The 16538-nt window shown below is 39.2% G+C and overlaps 1 protein-coding gene across 4 annotated transcripts in view; it reads left to right on the top strand.

Moving 5' to 3' along the window:
- The first annotated feature begins 754 nt into the window (after nucleotides 1-754).
- CCDC171 (coiled-coil domain containing 171) overlaps nucleotides 755-16538 on the top strand; it is a 312135-nt gene continuing 296351 nt past the window's right edge. For 2 of the 4 annotated variants that reach the window (XM_028512445.2, XM_036021569.1), the window contains exons 1-3: nucleotides 755-834; nucleotides 8014-8179; nucleotides 11439-11574. In XM_028512445.2, coding sequence (XP_028368246.1) covers nucleotides 8136-8179; nucleotides 11439-11574 — 180 coding nt within the window. In that variant the 5' untranslated portion in view covers nucleotides 755-834; nucleotides 8014-8135. Of the gene's footprint in view, nucleotides 1018-8013; nucleotides 8180-11438; nucleotides 11575-16538 lie in introns of all 4 variants that reach the window. The other 2 variants (XM_028512435.2, XM_036021570.1) reach the window with 2 other exon arrangements.

The raw sequence follows: 16538 nt of genomic DNA, 5'->3' as shown, positions 1-16538 counted from the left end.
AGAGAGGGAGAGCTTGGAGCTGGGAGAGGAGGAAGGTGGGTAGGAAAGACTGAGCAAAAGCTAAGAACCAAGGACATTTTGGCGAGGTACCTCATTATGTAATATTTATAACGGAAGGTGCTGCAACAGCATCAGTGCACTGACCTGCATTCTTCTGGCCCAATTTACCACCACAAGCTGGGATACAATGGGGATTGGAGGAGGGGAAAAGAAATGCAGTGCTAGCGGAGAGCTATCAAAACAGCAGGGAAACAAGCCACTTGCGCTGAAACCGAGAGGGCAGAATTATCCCCCTGGCCCTACCGCTAGATCACGACCCCGAGGGGTTGCTCTGGTTCTAAGGATCAGCAAAGGGGCTCGTTTGAAAATGCAGAATTCGGATCTGGCCTCTTAGATGCGTACTCAGTTGGGCGAAGGATAAGGCGCTCGGAAATATGCAGTTTTCACACAGCTCTCTGGCCTTTCTAAAGCGGTGACTTGGGTCCCCACCCTCAAAACACCAAACTGGAGCTTGGGCCTCTGCCTTCTCCGGAGGAGGAGGAGGAGGAGGAGGAGGCGCAAGCGCCCCTGACTACAGCGCAGCCAGTGCCTGGCTCCCCAACACCCGCTACCCAGCAACAGCGCATGCGTGGGCTGTCCTTTAAGTGAAGCCACGCAGCTTCGAGGAGGCTCTTCCAATCAGAGCCCGGTGTTCTCAGAGGGCGGGTGGGCGGTGGGAGGTGGGAGGTGGGAGGAAAGAGGCGGGGCGGGGCCAGAGGCCTGCGAAAGTCTGCGAAGGTCTACCAGGGAAGTAGAGTCTCCGGAAGTGACCGTTGTAAACACCGTCTCCTTGGGGTTTGTTTCCCTTCCTGTCCCCTTTTGCAGTTTGTTCACCATCCTTGGGTCCTAGAGTCCGTCCAGTTCAAACAGTTTTTGCCCTGACCCCTGCAATCAGCCGGGGCCTCTTTCTAACTTTGAGATTTGAAGCTTCCCCTAGGGTCTTGGGTATACGGTCTGGACCTCGGGAGCCCCTTTGAGGTAACCACGGGGTGGGGAAGTCTTTGAGGTGAAGTACTTGGGCAGGGAGGTGTAGAGAGAAACAGTATTGGGGGTCTGCAGTGAGTGGTTATGGGGGATCCCAGTTAGTTTGGGACTGTCTTAAGGCTGTTCTTGTGTCATCAGTGGGGAACGCCTTAAACTCCTGGGTCTGGGCCTCTCTGCCCACCTGGAGGAAGTTCTCTTTGGAGCATCTTAGCCAGACGCTGCTGTGGAAGTACCCAGAAGGGACCAGAGGTTAGGACCCAGGGGGCCTGGACTTGGAGCTTCTTTGACTTAGTTACTTATTCCACTGACATTTTTATCACTGTAGCTAGCTACTTTACTTTGACCGTGAGTCCTTGTCCTCCTTTTTCACTCTTGTAGAAGAAAATGGAGATTTTGCTACATTTTTCTCTGCCATATTTAATACCATGGAAATCCCATCATAGTTTAAATTAAACCACTTTGTGGATGTAGTTATCCTAAAACACACAGAGTTAGGTTCTTGAACCTGTGTGTTTTCAAAAGCTAACGTCGGAAAGAATGAGAGGAGGAAAATAAGATTTTTTTTTTAAGTATAGTAATCTCTCTCTCTTTTTTTTTTAAGATTTTATTTATTTATTTTTAGAGAGGGAAGGGAGGAAGAGAGAGAGAGAGAGAGAAACATCAATGTGCGGTTGCTGGGGGTCATGGCCTGCAACCCAGGCATGTACCCTGACTGGGAATTGAACCTGCGACACTTTTGTTCGCAGCCCACACTCAATCCACTGAGCTACGCCAGCCAGGGAAAAATAAGAATTTTTTAAAGGACACTTTCGACAGGCTATTTTTATAATGATGAATTTAAAAAATTGAGATATAATTCATATAACCTAAAATTCACCATTTTAAAGTGTACAATTCAGTGGTTTTTAGTATATTCACTATATTGTACAGCAATCATCAGTAACTTCAGAACATTTACATAACCCCAAAAAGAAAACTTGTACCTATTAGCTGTCAGTTCCAATCCCTCCTCTCCCTATCCTCTATAACCATGAAGTTACTTTCTGTGGGTTTGCTCTGCCTATTCTGTGCATTTCATATAAATGGAATACAATATGTGGCTTTTTATATTTGGCTTCTTTCACTCATATTGTTTTCACGGTTTGTCCATGTTGTGGTATGTGTCAGTACTTTATTCCTTTTTATGGTTGAATAATGTTTCATAATTTATCCATTGATTAGTTGATGGACATTTGGGTTGTTTTCACATTTGGTTATTATGAGCAATGCTGCTATGAACATTCGTATACAAGTTTCTGTTAAAGTTCAGTAATTATCTTAGAATGTGTCTTTGTGTTGGTTGTGCTGGGTCAGTTTTCTCGGATACGCAGTTTGTTTTTTCAAAATGTAGATTAAAATCTTTTTGTATTCCAGTAAAGTTTTCTTGAATTTTACAGTCTTTAGTGTTTGTTCTGTTCCATTACTTTGATCTTATTCAGGGCCTCATTTTATATATTTGGTTATTCTTTGAGTATTTTTCAATATTTTGTCACATTCTCTTGATTCCTTTTGATCTTTTTATTTTTTAATTAAAAATTTTCAGCCCTGGCTGGCGTAGCTCAGTGGGTTGAGCGTGGGCTGCGAACCAAAGTGTTGCAGGTTCGATTCCCAGCCAGGGTACATGCCTCGGTTGCAGGTTATAACCCCCAGCAACCGCACATTAATGTTTCTCTCTCTCTCTCATCTCCCTCCCTTTCCTCTCTAAAAATAAATAAATAAAATCTAAAAAAATTTTTTTCCACTTTTTCAATTTCTAAATAGATTTAATTAATTAATTATTTAATTTTTTAGAGAGAAGGGCAGGGAAGGAGAGAGAGGGAAAGATATATCAATGTGTGGTTGCCTCTTACACACCACCAGCTGGGGATCTCGCCCACACCTGGACATGAGCCCTGACTGGGAACAAACCAGGGACCCTTTGGTTTGCTGGCTGACTCAATCCATTGAGCCACATCAGCCAGGACTCATTATTCTCTTTTCTTACATGAACTTTGTGTGGGATTTAACTGCACTATTCTGTTGCTTATTTTTTCTTATTTTTATGGAAGATTAGTTTACCTGAATTTTGAGAATGGGGCAAGGGGCAGGAAAACTTTTCTAATGCCATAGAACCCTGTCTTGGGTGTTTTTTTGTGTGTGAATATTAAAAACTGGTGGCTCACTTTCTGAGATCTCCTGGCCCTGTTTCTTCTACAGCATTGTCTGGGCCATGTCTTTACTTTGTCTTTATTTCCCCTATCCTGCTGAATTCAAATAGCATCTCCAGTTGCTTTACTTTAGTGTGGGTTTCTGTCAGGGAAGAGGACCTTGGCAGCTCAGTTTTGCAAGTTCATGAGGCAGACTGTATCAACTCTTTCAAGACTCTCATGGTATGCCTGTTTCATGTGCACCCACTTTCATCTGCTGCTCTCAAATTAGCCTGCAGTGCTTTTCATTAAATATCCGTGGCTCTTTGGAGGTTCCATCCAATGCAGGCTTGTTATTTCCCTTTGCTTTCTCCTCCAGAGGTACCTTGACTCTTGTGCAGGTTTTGTGGCTGTTGGTGATTTGCCCTCATTCCCGTGTATTTTGTGGTTCTTTTTGTTGCAAATATTGCTCATGGTCATCTAGTTCAGTAACCTTAGGATTTATACAGACTTTCTCATTTAAATTTATAAGGAAATTGAGCTATAGAAAAACAAAGAGATTTGATAATAAAGACATACACCTGTCACTCAATTTTTTTTTTAACCCTGAGAGAGCATTCTTAAGCTTCTTACCCATACTGGTTTTCTATTGTTGTGTAAAAAGCTACCACAAACTTAGTGGCTTATAAGAGCACCCATTTCTTATCTCTCAATTTCTGTTGGTCAGGAGTCTGGGTACAGGTTAGGTGGGCCCTCTTCAGTTTTACTAGGTTGTAGTCAAGGCACCACCTGGGCTGTGTTCTCATCTGGAGGCTTGATGGAAAAGAATCTGCTTCCCAGCTCATTTCAGTTGTTGGCAGAATGTATTTTCTGTTGGCCTCAGTATGACTCAGGGATCTGGATTTTTCGCTGGCTGTAGGGTAGTGGTTGCCTGCAATTCTCCTGCTGTGTGACCCTCTCCAATAGGCAGTTCACGGCATAGCAGTTTGCTTCTTCAAGGTCAGAAGGAGATTGTCACTTCATTCTGCAAAGACAGAATCTGATATAACATAATGTGATCATGGGTGTGGCATTCCATCATCTTCACCATATTATGTTGTTTGGAAGCAAGTCACGGGTTCTGCCCACAAAGGCAAGGGTTTTATAGAAGAGGAAAACCACCAGAGGCAGTGATGGTGGGGACCACCTGCATATTTCACTGTCTGTATCAATGATCTGGAATTCATGACACTTGCTCCTGAGCTATCGGACATTTGCTAGAGGATCACTCAGATTTGCAGATGTTAGGTACCAAAATAACACACTGAAAAATGATGATTCTCTTCATTTTAGCTTTATTGAAACATCTTTATTAAAATTAGGTACTCTACCTCTTCCTACACTTCTCTGCCCAAGATAAAAACAAAACAAAAAACAGCAGGCAGTATTAAAGTCCTAACTCTGTAAATTCTTTGCCTGTGAGATAAATAGAGATTCTGTTTGTGCCTGTTGTGACATATGCACACACGCATATGGTTTTAGTCTTTTCACAAAACATTTTATATACCTACTTTTATATATACTTTGAGCCTTGGACATTACTCTTAACTATAGAAGAGTCCATTCCTTGTAGGTTCTAACTCTTGTACTTCTGAAAGCAGTTTCTCTGGAGTGTGATCTTTGGAGGCATGTGGTAGTAAGGTAAAAAGATTTTGGGGCTCAGTATCAGAAGGGCTTGATTAAAACCTTAGTGTCCCCTACTGAGTAGTTACCTGCCCTCAAGGAAGTCATTTAGTCTCTCTGAATCCAAAGAGTTTCCTTAATTGAAGTAAGGATAATAAACCTTGGGTAAAATAACTGTGTCAGCTGTGGCCTTTTTCAAAAGGCTTGGGCTTTTCCGTTAGATATTTATGAGTTGGAGTCTTGGTCCTATAACTGTGTGACTTTTGGCAAGTTTCTTCTAATCTCTGAGTCTTCGTTTTCTCTGTTGAAAAATGGGATAACCTTTACATTGCAGTGTGGTAAGGATCAGAGTTCTGTATAAAGATGACCAAGTACAGTTCTTGACGCTGGAGTAGGTGCTCAGTAAACAAATGGCAATGCTGTTTGTTTATCTGCTACCATTGTTATCCAGCTTAGTCTTTTAGGTCCCCGGAGAAATGGAGTTTTTCCACACACCCCCATCTTGATAAAAATTACGTTCTCTTTTTCCTAGGTTGAACTATTTTGCTGTCAGCCACAGGAACCACTGACTGTCTTAAAGATCTCTTGGTGTCTGATAGTAGGAGCCATTAGTCAGTTTTCAGGACTGTGGTTGAATCTACATCCCAGTTGGTTTATTTGAGTTCCTTTTTCAGTGATCTCTCTAAGGTTGTGAGAGCAGGGACAGAACAGTTTGGCCTTTTATTGGTCTTCTAGATGTCCCTATTTACTCACAGTTTTACTAAACAATTCTTTTTTTAGTTTTCACCCAAGGATGTCCTTGTTGATTTTAGAGAGGGGAAGGGAAGGGGAGAGAGAGAGACACCAATGTAAGGGAGAAACGTGAATCGGTTGCCTCTCCCACATTCCCCAACTGGGGGACCCAGCCCACAGCAGGCATGTGCCAAGACTGGGAGTCAAACCTGTGACCCTTCGGTTTATAGGACAACGCTCCAACCAGCTGAGCCACACCAGCCAGGGCTAAACAATTGTTTTATTGTATCTCCCCTCCAGACCAAATCACCTCTTGTATCACCTACACCCTTCCTTTGTCAGGAATCATTATATTTTTTCAGAGAATTCTGTGTTCAGTAATAGACATTGATAGCGAGTGAGCATTGTCTGTGTGCTGTTTGTATTATTTAAATCTCAAATATATGAGTGAGGTTGATATAGTCATCTGCTGCTTATGGTTGAGGAAACAGGCTCAGAGAGCTTAAGTGACTTGCCTCCTGGCACATACGTGTAAGATACTTACTGGAATCCTAACTCAGATCTCTGTTGAGTCCATAGCTCATTGTTTACTAGGATATTGGATTTCTGCTGGGGGGACACTTATGGGATCTTGATATTTGTGTCTTTATGGACTTAATTAATTACAGTTCTCTCTCTTTAAAATGTTTACCTAGAGAATTTTTTATACTATAGTAAAGTAACTTTAAGTGGTTGGCTCTGTATAATTTGGAGTATGTCCCATAGAAGAGGGGTCCCCGTGAGAAGGCCAGTACCAGTTACTGATGCTTTCCTCTTTCCGTCTTCCTTTTTGATCCCTCAGGAGAAGGACTTTGAAAATGAAATCTTTTATTTGGGAGCACTTTGGCCTTTGATTATAATATTGCATTAAAAAAATATCGTTTATTCAAAAGTCTTTGGGAGCCCCCAAATGACCCTGGACTTTATTTTTATTTTTTTAAAAATATTTTATTTTATTTATTTTCAGAGAGGGGGGAAGGGAGAGAAAAAGAGAAAGAGAAACATCAATGTGCGGCTGCCTCTCATGCAACCCCTACTGGGGACCTAGCCTGCAATCCAGGTGTGGGGGAGGTTTGCCCACAGAGCCCACCGTCTGCTGTGGATGAGGATAAGTCTACCAAGACATGATCTGCTTGGGGAGAAGAGGTGGCCAATCTCTCAGAGGAGAAGGACCAGGAGCCTTTTCCTCAATGGGCTTATATTGGGTTCAATTTGCACAGGAATACAGGTAAAGCTCTTCAGTCATTGTCAGGCAGTAAGGATCAAACAATAGGTAACATACAAAGAACTATGAAGGCTTATTTTGAGTCAGGGTCAGTTAGCTAAAGGGCTGTAAGACTTCGGGAAAGAAACTCATTTCTTGCTTGGACCCTCATCAGAAAATGGAGGACATTCTTAGCAAAGTAGGTTTTACAGGGTTTTATGCATTCTTAGGCCTGATTGCCCCCAGGGAACTGCCCATTCCTGCCCAGGGCTGCACTGTCCTCTCATTATTTCAGGCTTAAGTCAGGCAGGGGAAGTAAGGCAGCCAAGAGATGAGACTTCTCCCAGACAGAATGAGGACTCAGGCTATGTCAAAGCCAAGGAGCAAGGGTCTATCACCCCCTTTATCTATAGCCCCCCAAGTCCTTCCTGAGGGCCCCTTCATGACCATGCCTGTCTTAGGTTGCCCTTCCCTTGAGGAATCTTACTGGTCATTGGCTAACCAGTCATCTGCCTGGGGCCAAGGAGGGTGAAGTAAAAGGGAGCAGTGGCCGGTGCCCCTGCCAGGAAGACAAGCTTTTTCTCTTTAGTGGCTTACGGTCCCAAGGTCTCTTACTCAGCCTTAGCCTTGGGGGGTTATAGCTTCTGAAACCAGGCAGGGCAGCTCCCAACACCCAAGCATGTGCCCTGACTGGGAATCGAACCCTTTGGTTCTCAGGCTGGTACTCAATCCACGGAGCCACAACAGCCAGGGCCATTTTATTTCAAACTGATTTCTATGCTCTACAGAAAGCCACTACCTATTCCTTTTCCAGTTCAAGAAGAATTTGTCCCTATTTTTCTATAACAATGTTTTCTTTCTGTTTGAAAATAAAAATAATAGGATTACTGTGTTCTTATAGGAAGGGACATCTTTCTAACATTTTTTCTTTTTTGCTTGTAATCTTTTTTAAAAGAAATAAAACATTTATTTAAAACCATTTATATAAAAATAAAAGCCATAGCTTTTAAAAATATGAGTACTTATATGTTTGTTAGACAATAATTTAAAAATACAAATAACTTGAATAATTAAAATTAAAAAATAAAATATATAAATACTAATAAAAATACAAATAAATTGAAGAACAAAAGAAAAGTCACCTTTAGTCTTAGGATTCATAAATATAACTACTGTTTTATTGTTTAGTATTTTAACAGAATTCAGTCCATCTAACCTGTAAGCCACAGACATCTTGGACAATTTAATCATCAATAACGAAGTATATCATTAAGAAACTGTGGTATTTTGAAAGAGTTGGAAAACTTATCATGAATTTAAACACTTCAAGTAATGTCACTGGTGATGCCCAAAGGTAAGCCTCCAAGCTTTTGCTTTAGTTGAGGATTGCTTTTGTTTGCAAGGAACAGGGAGAAGTCAGTGGTTGGAGGGTCTGGTTGTAAGAGTTCTCATGGTTCGGGTAAGGCAGGTAGAAATTTCATGGGGCTGGAGGAGCAGGAATGATGCCTCTGGAGGCTTTGGACGCTCTTCATGCTCTTTTGTTAACTCAGTCCACAAAGGTCAAAGTGTCTGCGCTTTCTTTTGTCCCTAGATACTTGCTTATTCTTTTCTGCCTCTCTAAATCCTCTCTTCCTCCTGTATTTCTGCTTATTCACATTTCTGCATGGTGATTACTTTGGTTTGCCATAATCTCTGTGGCTCTTAATTCTTCTTTTATATTTTTAAAATTTCTTTTTTAGTTATCTATTTAAATACATTTTTAAAAAGAATCATGAGGTGTGGGGTGGAAATAGTCTGAATAGTCCTTGCTCATATTTAAATAGAGAAGAACTGATTTAAATAGATCACCTATCAGCAAAGATGGGTGGGGTGGGGCAAGTGCCATGACTAATATGTACTTCACCTATAAATAGAGTTTGCTACATAAACATTTTCTACCTATCTTTAGAAGCTGCCTTAAATCTTTCTTTCTGGAATAGTGTAGGGTATAGATGAATAAGATACTAACTTTTTACTTTGCTAATATTTCATCTCAAAGAGGAGTTTTTCTTTTATTGAATGTGGCAAGGGTCAAGAGTAAGGTCTTATCAGCTTGTTCACCACCACAGGTGAGAAATATGGTTCAAGGTTCCTTCTTGTTTGGATATTCTATTTTATATATGTATAGACATACATTTATATGTATTTTCATGCAAATAATAGGTGCATTTTGAGAAAAATTAAAAACAAATGAAAAAACAATAAAACTACTTACAATCCTATTATTTGGAGTTAATTACTAATAACATGTTGGTATATACTTGTTCATATTTTAGAAACATATAAATATATAATTCTACTTTAAAAATTTGAATATAATATAAAATTATATTTTAAAAATATTGCTTCACATTATTTAGTATCTTGACTTTCAGTTTTGGGAGGTACATTTTAATATATTAGTATACATCAATAGCCCTGGCTGGTGTGGCTCAGTGGATTGAGTGCTGGACTGTGAACCAAAAGGTCGCCGGTTTGATTCCCAGTCAGGGCACATGCCTGGGTTGCAGGCCAGGTCCCCAGCTGGGGTGTGAGAGACAACCAATCAATGTATCTCTCACACATCAATGTTTCTCTTCTTCTTTCTCCCTCCCTCTCTCTCTCTCTGAAAATAAATAAAATCTTTTAAAAATATACATCAATATACCATAAATTTTTAAAGAAGATTTAATTTACTTTTTTTTTAAGAGTGGGTAAAGGAGGGAGAAAGAGAAGGGGAGAAACATTGATATGAGAAAGTAACAAGAAATATTAGACAACAAGTATTAGGAGACCAGGGCTCTCATTTACTATATAAATTTTTACTTGAGTCTCTTGTTTTTAGTATGGATCTCGTACCCTATTTGTGTCTGATGTCTCCAATCCAGAGATCTGTTTTATCCTGTCCAGGGAATAAACCCCTGGTTTATTTTTCCAGAGTGGGGAAGAGATTGGTGCTCAGTTGTGTGGCATATAGGATAGAGGATTTGAGGATCTCATTATTACTTTGGTAGACCTTCAACCAATTCTGTTTTCTGCTCTACTTTTACCTCCATTTTCAAAGATGTTGCCAATGAACTGAGCTTGTTGGGACTTTGGTGTAAATCAGGTTGCTTTCCCTACTGTTGACTTTGAATTTATATCAATCTCTTATATCAATCAGTTACCACTTGTCCACATGCTTTCCAGCTTCTAGTATTTTATTGCTATTGGCTCATCTCCTGTGCTCTTTCTTGTGAGTTTATGCCTCTAAATTCTCTTTGCTGTTATTTTAATTCAAATTTTAATTTTAGGGAGAGGGTAGAGTGCTTCAGTATGCCATTTTATTTTTTAATTTTTTAAAAGATTATATTTATTTATTTTTAGAGGGGTTGAGGGAGGGAGAAAGAGAAGGAGAGAAACATTGATGTATGAGAGAAACATCAATGTGTGGTTGCCTCTCGCACACCCCACACTGGTAACCTGACCCACAACCCAGCCATGTGCCCTGACTAGGAATCAAACTGGTGACTCTTTGGTTAACAGGTCTGTGCTCAATCCACTGAACCACACTAGCCAGGGCTTGTCTGCCATTTTAAAGCAGAAATCTATATTCCCTCATTTATACTTTTTCTTTTAGTAATATGTACTACATTTGCAATAAGTAAAATATTTTGTTCAAAAAGGTAAGAAGGAAAGAACTTAATCTCTTGCAAAACTGCGTACCTTGTGATAGGATGAGATAGCCTTTCGGTACCAATCTTGAACAATGTGGTGGTTTTCCAATGGATAGTGGTTTGTTTTTAGTCATGAGTGTTTTGCCTTTCTGCCTAGCTTTTGCAATCAACATCTTTGACTAGATTGTATGGTCCTTTTGGGCAAGGGCCATATTACGTTCTCTGTGTTTTTTGAAAAATAAGTTATTGGAAATACCAAAAGTGAAAGGCAAAAGATTTATATGATCTGAAGAGAAACCAGAGTATATGGAACTGCCTTTTGACCTGGCAATTCCGCTGCTGGGATTATACTCTAAGATCCCTGAAAGACCAATCCAAAAGAACCTAAGCACCCCAATGTTCATAGTATTGCAATTTAAAATAGCCAAGTGCTGGAAGCAACTTAGGTGCCCATCAGTAAATGAGTGGATCAAAAAACTATGGTACATTTACACAAAGGAATTCTATGCAGCAGAGAGAAAGGAGGAGTTTAAACCCTTTGCGACAGCATGGATGGATTTGGAGAGCATTATGCTAAGTGAGATAAGCCAGGTGGTGAGGGACAAATACCATATGATCTCACTTTTAAATGGAACATAATCAACAAAAGAAAAAAGCAAACAAAATATAACCAGAGTCATTGAAATTAAGAACAATTTAACAATAGCCAGAGGGGAGGAGGGAGGAGACAGAGGGGGAAGGGTTTTCAGGAACTACTATAAGGGACACATGGACCAAACCAAGGGGGAGGGTGGACGTAAGGGAGGGAGATGGGTTTGTGGGGGTGGGGAGAAAATACAGACAACTGTAATTGAACAACAATAAAATAATTTAAAAAATAAATACCAGAAATGCTGGAAATATTCTTATGGAGAATTATATTTTAATCTCATTTTATAGGTTGAAGAATGCCTCATCTGATGTAAAGCAAATGCTTAAAGGTGAAACAGAATTGGATATTACTGCTGATCTCAGAAAGAAACTCCATCGGGCTAAGAAGGAAAAATTGGAAATAACAACTAAGCACAATGCAGAGGTAAAATTTATTTTCCTCTTAAATAATGTTAAATGTAGAGTTTGATTAACTTAGATTGATTTCATATTACAAAGTCCACATTTAACACTTATCACTATAACATCCTTGTGCTTAGAAAGGGAATTATAAAGAAAACATGTTTTTAAAAAACATATAGTGGAATTGTATAAGATTGTTAAAGTAGAAATTTAAAGTTATATTTATTTGTATTTGCTTTCAACTTATTTTAATAATGGGTAAACTTGTTAAAAAATATTAATTGAGCTCTGGCTGGAATGGCTCAGTGGATTGAGCACAGGCCTGAAAACCAAAGGGTTTCGGTTTGATTCCCAGTCAGGGCACAAGCCTGGATTGTGGCCCAGGTCCCTAGTTGGGGGTGTGAGAGAGGCAACCAGCCAGTGCATCTCTTGCACCCTGGTGTTTCTCATTTTCTCCCTCCTTTCTCCTCTCTCTAAAGGTAAATAAGTAAAAAAAAAAATCTTTAAAAAAATATTAATTGGTAAATATATTTGGTGACTAAAATATTTATAAATTAGACATTTTTGAAATCCTAATGTAGGTTCCTTTTGGTCTGTCCTGCAATAATTTCTTAAGGAGATTTGAGTATGAAAATTTTAATCTCAGTATAACTCATAAATTATTTTAGTTTTTGTTTTATTATATTACTGTATCTTTTACTTTATTAGCGTGTATATATACAGGGTGGGGCAAAAGTAGGTTTACATTTATTCATGTGGAAAACAATACAATAATTGATAAATAATAATGTAGGAATACACAATGTTTCGGCATACTCACAACTGTAAACCTACTCTTGCAGCCCACCTTGTATATACAAATATATATATTGTATGTGTATGTATATATACCAAGGACAGTAGTTATTTTTTTCAGTAAGTTCAGTTATAAACTATATGTTTATGTCTCTTTTGTCTGTTGTGTTTTTTCTGTTTTCTACTTTTTCCTTTTTTAAATCTTATTCATTCTTTTGTTGTTGTTGTTATTTACTGACTTTTAGAGACAGAGAGGAACGGAGAGAGAGTAAAGAGAGAGAAGGTGAGGGAGAGACATCAATTCGTTGTTTCACTTATTTATACATTCATTGGTTAATTCTTGTATGTGCCCTGACTGGGGATTGAATCTACAACCTTGCTATATCCGGATGATGCTCTAACCAACTGAGCAACCCAGCCAGCGCTTTAAATCTTACTCATTTCTACTTTTTGTGACAGCATGGATGGACCTGGAGATTATTATGCTAAGTGAAATAAGCCAGTGAGAGAAAGATAAATACCATATGATCTCACTTACATGTGAAAATAATGAACAAAATATACATAAAGCAAGCAGAAACCGATGCACGGATACATGGAACAGACCGATAGCTGTCAGAGAGGAACGGGGAGGGGGGACTGGATGAAAGAAGGGGATGGGATTAGCCAAAGAACATACATACATAACACAGAGACACAGACAACAGGGTGGTGATGGCCAGAGGGAAGAGGAAGTGGGGGCTGGGTAGAGGTAGGCAAAGGTGGGGGAAATGGAGACATCATCTGTAATAGTGTCAACAATAAAAATAAAGTTTAAAAAAAGGTGAAGTGGGATTTAACACCAGCCAGAAAAGGCAAGCCCCACACACCTCCCGCTTCTTGTTTTTTCCCCTTTCATTGAGGCATAATCAGTAAATACAAATAGTGTATTTAAAAAAACTTACTCTTTTTTTTTTTTTTTAATTTTTGAGGGAGGGGAAGGAAGGGAGAAAGAGCAGAAGAGAAATGTTGATGTGAGAGAGAAATACTAATTGACTGCTTTCTGAACCCAGGCATGTGCCCCAACTGGGGATCGCATCAGTGACCTTTCGGTTTGTGGGTTTGCAGAATGATGCCCAGCCAACTGAGCCACACTGGCTGTGCAAACTTACTCTTAAAGCTCAGCTTAGGCAGCTTGGTATAGTGGAAAAAATACTGATTTCACAGATTTGGACTCATTTTTGGCCCTTCCATTTTTAAGATATGTGACCTTGGGTGAGTTATTTATTCTGTACATCATTGGTTTCTCATTGTGAAATGCTGGTCCCAAAAGGTTGTTGTAATAATTAAGTGAATTTTATAAAGTGCCTATTCATTATAATAGTAGCTATAATTTATTGACACTTAAGTATAAATAGTGTGTTTTCCTTCCCTTTTCACTAAATTCTGTTGCTGTTTCATCAGGAAACCTTTTAAAGCTTCCCTGGGTGACACTGATTAATCCTTTCTTTGCACTCCCACATGTGGCTGTTACCGATATTTTAGAGTTAAGATGTTTATTTCATGCTTACCTATGCCTCCTTAGCCTGAGAGCAGTGACCACACTGTCTCTGTCTCATGTGGCTTAGGCCCTTAGTGGCTGTGTGTTGAATAAGTGTTTGAAAAATGGTATTTTTTGTGTATTAAGGAACAGTGAGTGGTTTCTGATTAAAATAACAAGCACTGCATATGTAACTGTTTTATTTGTATTTTTAGAGGCAAGTGAGGTAATTTTAAAATGAGGTAATTGAAATAATTGCTTTATTTACTTATAATATTGCATAGTAAATGTAAAGTGGCACTTGTTAAATTTATGCTAATGAATATAATCTCCAAAACTTATTTTTAAAAACAAATGTACATTAGTGCCTTGATAATCATTTATTATTTATATTAAATATACTTTAATGTATATTTGCAGTTGCCACCAGATTTACCTTAGCAGAGTACATTATTGTCTTTATGTTTTGAAGAATGTGTTCACATTAAAGAGATGGGAAATTATTTGAGATAAGAGTTTTCTCAAAATAGGCAGTTAGAATTGGTTCAACTCTAGTTTTATATTACTATTTATTATTCTTGTTTCAATTATTTCTTTGGATGATTTTACTCATCTAAACAAATAATGTATTTTTTTAGCTGTCTGATCTCCGAATATGCCCTTTATAATGCAAAGCAGAGACAAATAAAACTGTCTAAAAACTAAAGCCATGTATTTGCCTTATTAGATACTCCTAATACTAACATACATTGTACTAGGCAATTGGCACAAAATATCTTTATTTTTATTATTTTATTACTTTAAATTGAATTTATTGGGGTGACATTGGTTAATAAAATTATGCAGGTTTCAAACATTACCACTCAATAACATAACATCTGCACACTGCATCATGCACTCACTGCCCTAAGTATAATCTCTTTCCGCCTGCATTTATCCCCCTTTTACTCTTCCACCTCCCCCTACCCCCTTTCCCTCTGGCAGTTACCATACTGTTTTCTGTGTCTATGTGTTATTTATTTATTTATTTATTTAGCTTAATCCCTTCATCTTTTTCACCCAGCTCCCCAACACCCCTCCCCTCTGACACCTGTCAGTCTGTTCTATGTATCTCTGCTTCTGTTTCTATTTTTTTGTTAGATCAGCACAAGATATCTTTAAAAACTAAGTGCCTATTGGTGGATGAATGGATAAAGAGAATATGGTATCCAAGGTCTTTCCAGAAAGTGTCCAGCCATGTAATGTGAAAAATATAGACATTTATTGAAGAAGATACAAGAAACATTGTACATAGGACAATGACACCTCAGTCCCCTTCAAAGTAGGCACCTTGGGACCTCACACAGTTCTCCCAATCGCCAACAGCTTCCCCATCATATTTTCCTGAATCTCACTGATGGTCTGAAATCTCTTCCCTTTTAAAGGTGACTTTAGTTTTGCAAAAAGCCAGAAGTCACAGGACGCCAAATCTCGGCTGTAGTGGGGCTGAGTCACCTGGGTGATTTGATGTTTTGCTAAAACATTTTGTACGAGACATGATGCATGAGTGGGCACATTGTTGTGATGAAGCTGCCAGTCACCAGATGGCCATAGCTGCAGCCTTCAGAATCATCCGAATAGTTTCAGTGAGGGAATGTTCAAACTTAATGCAAAATTTGATGCAGATTCGTTGTGATACTTGCTCAGTTGTTTTGAATGTGATAGCCACACAGTACACATGTCACTCAATGGTGTCTACCACTCCTACTGACTACTACAGTGAAGTTGTCATTGTTCACTCATGCGCATTCCAGTCCACTCTTCTTGGCTGCCAGGTTACATTGATGTATCACAAACCATTCTCGTTATATTAACAATGGATGGACTTTTTCTGGACAGCCCTCATATACATACAATGAATATTATTCAGCCACTAAAAAAGAATGAAATATGCTGTTGCAACAACATGGATAGACCTCGAGGGTATTATGGTAAGTGAAATACATCAGACAGTGATAGACAAATATTCTGTGATGTCACTTATGTTTAGAATCTAAAAAACAAACAAGTTGAACAATTCAAGCTGGTACATAAAGAAGCAGATGTAGAGGCTGGTTGGGTGAAATGGATGAAGGGTGTCATAATATACAGGACTGAAAAGAATAAAGATATGTTTTTAAAAGGAGGGAGATATTTTGCTGCTTTTGTATGTTTTAGTGCATGTGTTGAACCTTAAGTGAGAAAACAACCTTAAGGGCAGAGGATATGTTTATTCGCTATGTGGATAGTTCTGAAATCAAATAAGGTGCAATCAGGCAAAAAGTAGGGCATTAATGGAGGGAATAGGCTGTACTGGTGATGGAAGACCTAGGAATTCAAACAGGGAATGAGGGAATAAGGAGGCCACCCAGAGATTCTAACTGCAGGAAGCCATTACCACCTCTAGGCCAGAGGGCCAGTGGGAAGAGATGATGTTACCAGAGCTCAGCAGTTAGGACTATCTTGTGGGAGGTAGAGCCCTGGTGGGGACTATTCAGCCAGTGTTGTAATGTTGGAGGGGGGGGATGGGGACCTAGAACCCCAAAAAAGATGCAGCTCCTGCCAGAGACACTGGGGTAAATAGAGCCATTTGGCACTGGAGCATAGGAATTACAGTTCCTATGATAAAATAGAATAGAACAAAAGAAGGGGTT

The sequence above is a fragment of the Phyllostomus discolor genome, chromosome 3 (genome assembly GCF_004126475.2).
Source record: "Phyllostomus discolor isolate MPI-MPIP mPhyDis1 chromosome 3, mPhyDis1.pri.v3, whole genome shotgun sequence".
In the NCBI taxonomy this organism is placed as follows: domain Eukaryota; kingdom Metazoa; phylum Chordata; class Mammalia; order Chiroptera; family Phyllostomidae; genus Phyllostomus; species Phyllostomus discolor.
The sequence above is the reverse complement of the archived record's forward strand: the minus strand, read 5'-3'. Positions and strand labels throughout refer to the sequence as shown.